Below are 5,823 nucleotides of genomic sequence, written 5' to 3'. Positions count from 1 at the left end.
AATTTATTTCAATGTTTTGAATAATTATTACAAATAATTGTTAAAAATTTTTTTAATTATTGTCAATGTTTTGCTTGTTTGAAAAAAAAAAAAAAAAACTGTTTATTAAATTTATCAATAATATTAATTGATCCCTGTCATTGTAATGATAATAATTATTTAAAAAAAAAAATTGTATGAATAAAAAAATTTTCATTATGCAAATATGGAATTACAAAAATAAATTAACAATATTATTATACCAAAAATTATTATTCATTTATTAAGACTGAAAAAATATTACAAATTGTTGACAAATATTTGTTTTTTTTTTTCGTTTTATTTTCATCACACAATATTAATTAAATAAAAATCATGAAAATAATATATATAAATATTTTTTTTTTTCGACTAATTTAATAGTCAAGCGTAATGATTTTGTTGAGAATAAAAAAAAAAATTTATTATTACAGTTTCTAACTAAAATAAATTATAAATAAATACAAAATAGTTTGATACTACCTAAATTTAATATGATTTTGAAATTCTTATTTGGCGTAGAAATACAAATTTTTAAATTACAAAAATTTTATCAAAAAATGAATATAATAATTTAATTTTTAAATTGTACTATTTTCATTTCTAAATTTTTTTCTTTTTCAGTTTGTAAAGATAAAAAAAAAAAAAATCTAAATGTTATATTTTTCATAAACATAACTATTTACTTAATCATTTCGAAACTTTTCTTTAATTTTTATCAATCGAAAAAAAACCTATACAATTTTTGTAAAAAAAATTAATTATTATTTGCTATTTTTCAATGAATTTATTATTATTTTTTTACAAATACGATCACAGGGTATAAGTACGCAAAAAATACTCGAGTGTAGACAAAAAAATAAAATAAAAAAAAACATTCTTACGCCATTTAATTTCAAGATGTCACAGTTAAAATTGTTGCGACAAGACTAAGTGTTGCACCAGTCATCAAAAGACTTCTCCATACTGCACCACTGACTTCCTCATCAACTGGATACTCTATACAAAGTTGTTCCTATTACAACAACACAAAAACATTTTAAATTAACTAAACAGTAATTTAAAAAAAAAAAATAATGTAAAAAACACTTACCCATCCACCATATCCTTTGATAAAATGTGCAATTTCTTCACTAATATATCTCGATACATAATGTGGTAATTTTTTTTTTAATGCATTCATTTTACCATCTCTAGCCCACAATGCAAGTCTTCCCATAAATGCATATAGACAAACAATTCTAGCCCATGTTATACCACCATGTAAAAATAATTCATCAGCAACACCAGTAAATGATTCATATGCTGTGTCAGGTACAACATTCAGTCGATTAACCATACTTGTAAATAATATGCTATGTTTATTGAGCATTTGATAAACATTATGACGCATACTACGTGATGTTGGATCTCTTGATATTAAATACATATCTTCTTTTAATAAATATCTTATAACATCATTTGCTAAACACTCGGCTGTCATCTCAACTGAATCATCACTAATGGCATAACGTGATGGTGGTGCAAGTTGAGGAAATAAATGTTGTAATCGTATCTGTAAATTTAATTAATCAAATGTTAAATTTATATTTAACAAATTTATCAATAGTTAAAAACAAAAATCATATGAAACCACTTGGTAAAACATTATTTATGATTCAACATATGTCATTGGATTTATTTGATGAATTGAATCACTCATAGCTTGATGATGTTGATGATGTTGATAATATGAATGACCAAAATTATAATATTACCTGACAAATTTCAATGAAAGACATTCCAGATGAAGTACCACTGGCACCATAGCGGCAGACACCGTCAGTGATCTCAGTTGTTGGCTGTTCGCTGTTCAGCAAATTCCTGTTACCGGGGGGATCACATTCCAGAATGCCGCCCACTCTGGAATGTGGTTCCCCCCGTGCTGACGCACCCTGATCGTCATCCCCACCAATCTCATTGTTCCTTGTACTGTCACCGGCCATATTTTCTTTATTTTTATTTTAACTATTTTATATTTTTACTCCAAAATATCAAAATTAATTCATTCACAATTATTTTTTTTTTAAATAATAAATTTAATTATTCAGCCTAATTTAAATTCACTCACTAAAAGTATTTAATTTTTTTTATTTTTATTTTTTTCACCTCAGCTGTCACTCTCATGCGTTTTTTTTTTTTTTTTCTATTATTTCAACACACACACACACTTATTTATTAGACTCTCCAAAACAGATCAAGGATTACTGTGTTTTTCTCTTTTTTTGGTATTTTATTATATTGTTTTTTTGTTGCAATATAAATACAATAAACTATATGGCTTGTTTTTTTTTTTCTACTTAATATTTAACACTAAAAAAAAAACTTTTATTATTATAAACAAATAAATAAATACTTTGTTGGTAAAAAATTAAAGAGTATGTGTTCGTGGCAGCATCCCGGCGAAAAGCACAACTCATGAGGTGGAGAATACACGATGTGAAAGAACCACAGACATAAAAATAATAATAATAAACAATAATAATAAATAAGGAATGATAAAAATAAAGTAACAAATCCGCGCCGATAAACTGCCTTGCCGCTCTCTACTTTCCCGCGGCCATTTCCGAACTCGCGATAGACCCCCACCGTGCCAATCTTTCCCACGTCCACACAGACATACAAATACAATTGCAAATTATCATTTTATATATTTATATATATATATATATTATTTTCCCCCTCATGCCAATGTTACATACATATCTTTGCCGTTTGTGGCCCCTGGCGCTGGCATCAAACACCACCATATTTTTTTCCCTCCACTCTCTTTGCCATATCCTGCCGCACTGTACTGCACAATTGCATTTTATTTATATTTTTTTTATTATTATATAAAACTGTATGGATCATTCAGGTTTCAACCCTTCTCTCTCCATCGATCCTTTCTTATCAATATTATTATTTATTATAATAAATTCTTCCTTGTTTTTTATTTTTTTTTCTTGGGAATTATCTCACGGTAAAATGCATTTTTGTTTGTGTGCGAGTGCATCACACAGACGTGGTGCATTCAATTGCATAGTCACACGTGCTCTTTAACTAATGCATGTATAGGTTTTTGATTGTGTTGGTAAAATTGTGCATACTGCATTCACATGTACATATTGAAATTTTTCAATTGGACAACTATGCAAGATTTCATTCAAGGAATACGATGTCTCATTCTTAACAATCTCATCGACTATTGTAACATTCTATATTTATATTTTATAATTTAATATATTTATTATGAAAATCACTCGTAGATTTTTCATCTTGTATGATTTTTTTTTTTTTTATTAGAGAACTGTTTTTTCTACGAAATATTTTCAAAGTAATTTCTACAATTTTTCTATTGTAATTTCGCCAGTTTTTTTTTTGTAATTGAAATTTTTGAAGAATTTACAGGGCTAGTTTGAGACAATTTTTTAATTTTAATTTTATAAAATTAGTACAGAAATAGTTGATGAGAAAATGGAAAAAAAAAAAATGAAATTTTAATATTAAAAAACTCGCAGGAAATGATATAGTAATGATTTCTAATAAATTTTTCTTTACAACCAGGATAAAATAAATGAATGAAAAATATAAAAATAGTTACAGTTGTATTTTTATATTTTTCATTTATTTAAAAAAAATAAAATAAAAAAGTATATGGTAATTTCTAGGTTGCTGTTCTGAATTACGTTTGAATGAATCACGTTTTAGCCGGTGGGCAATTTGTGTACATAAGCGCCTGAAGTGAAAGTCCACAAGAGTGCAAGAGTAAGAGACGATGACGGTGTTGTTTAAAATTTGCAAACTTAGTATAATATGAATGCAGTATAGAAGTTACCAAGATATTTAATCCAAAGAGCAAAGCGGTCACTGACACTCGAGTTACTTTGCATCTTCATCTAATTTAATTAAAAAAATATATTATTCAATTAAAATTGACATTTAAAAATTTATTTTTTTTCTATATACAAAAAGATAATTACTATTAACTTATTAGCATTACAATTTTCATTGATAAATATTTTTATTAAAAAAAAAGGAAAATTAAAAAAATTTTATAATTATATTTATGAAAATTCCATTCACTTACTTGCTACCAAATAATATTAATAAAAAAAAAAATTGTAAAATCAATTGCAACGTAATATTATCGGCTATCGTCGTCAATGTATTCTGCAATAATCTGAGAAAGGAATTTAGCTGGTTGGTTGGTTGCTTATATACATGATTGTATCATTCGTTTTTTATTTATTTTATTTATTTATTTTTTTTTTCTCTCCTGAAACAACCTTCAAAGGCCGCAGCCAGCACAACGGCTTGGATGAATGAAGTATATAGAAAAGGCACTGGTTTTACTTTGGCCGGATGTGTTACCAAGCGAACGAGAAATAAAATAAGAGACATTCACACATAACACCAACAACAGTCTGGTAATATCAGGCAATATACTGGTTACAATTATTATTATTTATTATTATTTATTATTAAGAAAGTTGAATTTTAAATTATTTTATCAAGTGTATTATTTTGTTTATTTTAATGTATGAATTAATTAATTTAACATAAAAAATAACTAATTAATTAATTTAGCTTTTTATTAAATTATATTTTTAGTTTGTTTATTTATAAATTAAAAATAAATAAATAATATTTTTTATTACGTATATTTATTAATAATAAAAAAGAAAAATATATTTTTAAATAAAATTATATTTTGATTATGAAAAATTATATAATGATTATAATGACAACACGTGGCGCCCAATCTTCCAAACACTTGGATTGCAAAATACAGATATTGACGTGCATAAAGTTTAAATATCACCGGACACGAATGGTCAATGTGAGTCACGTGTAAATGACATATAATTGGGTCATTATACCACTGTTAGAAAATTAAAAAAAAAAAAACTAAATAAGGAGGAGATGTTCAACCATGAACATATGAACACTTGTATATATATTTTATATTTTATTACTCCACTTTGTTACATCCAATTTTTTTGTCCAATCATCATATCATATTATCGAATCATCAAACAATCGTATCAGATTTGTTTCATTTTATTTTTTTTTTATTAAAAAATACAATATTCCAAGAAATAATTTAAATCAATTTTTTTTTTTCTTCATTTAAAAAATTTAATTAATTGTAAACAATCATCAATAGTATCATGTTAATAATCTCATTTAATAAATTATTTTTTTCTTTATAATTTCAACAGTAAATAAAATCGTGGGAAATATTTTTTTTTTAATTTTTTTTAAATTTAAAAAACGGCTAAATAAAAATAATTAAGGGGCTGTAAAATTTAACAGTAAATATATTTATTAATTGTTAAATAAAATATTATATAAATAAATTTTTAAGCGTGGATTATTGTGGATTAATAATTACTAAATTAACAAGGTGTATTGATATTTTTATTTGTAAACAATTAGATCACACTTGAATTGATTAATAAGGAAATAAATTTACTGGAAACGAGGTTTTTTTTTTTCAGCGTTTATCATGTAATTGATTATGCATTGATACATTAATTAATGACGTTAATTATTTATATAAATATTTAACAATAATAAATATAGATTGAATTTTTTTTTTTTCGATTACAATCAGACGTGCCGTTGAGATATATCAAGTTGACATGCGCGCAAGCATTTGATGCATGTGTATATTTTTTTTTATAAAGTTCGAAGGTTGTTATCATATTATGTTTATATGTAATGATGCGAATTTAATTTTTATTGCACAAGCCAAAGGTATTTTTAGTTTATACAATTTAA

General features: G+C 25.0%; 1 protein-coding gene across 1 annotated transcript; it reads right to left on the bottom strand.

Moving 5' to 3' along the window:
• Positions 1-236: 236 nt before the first annotated feature.
• Positions 237-2,640, bottom strand: LOC122860020. Its single transcript, XM_044163667.1, has 3 exons — positions 1,776-2,640; positions 1,112-1,573; positions 237-1,033 (listed from the first exon to the last, which is right to left on the bottom strand). The coding sequence occupies exons 1-3, from the start codon at positions 2,001-2,003 to the stop codon at positions 914-916; spliced, it is 810 nt and encodes a 269-aa protein (XP_044019602.1). The 5' UTR covers positions 2,004-2,640; the 3' UTR covers positions 237-913.
• Between the last annotated feature and the right edge of the window lie 3,183 nt (positions 2,641-5,823).

Source organism: Aphidius gifuensis, linkage group LG1 (assembly GCF_014905175.1).
Source record: "Aphidius gifuensis isolate YNYX2018 linkage group LG1, ASM1490517v1, whole genome shotgun sequence".
Classification (NCBI taxonomy): Eukaryota; Metazoa; Arthropoda; class Insecta; order Hymenoptera; family Braconidae; genus Aphidius; species Aphidius gifuensis.
Note: the sequence above shows the minus strand (reverse complement) of the source record. Positions and strands in the feature narration are given on the sequence as shown.

Bases quoted from the DNA above. Each gene is read 5' to 3' on its own strand.
- LOC122860020 (XM_044163667.1), bottom strand. From the start codon at position 2,003: ATGGCCGGTGACAGTACAAGGAACAATGAGATTGGTGGGGATGACGAT. The intron at 1,574-1,775 runs GTAATATTATAA...TTAAATTTACAG, and splicing joins CTTTCATTGAAATTTGTCAG to ATACGATTACAACATTTATT. The intron at 1,034-1,111 runs GTAAGTGTTTTT...TTGTTGTAATAG, and splicing joins TCAAAGGATATGGTGGATGG to GAACAACTTTGTATAGAGTA.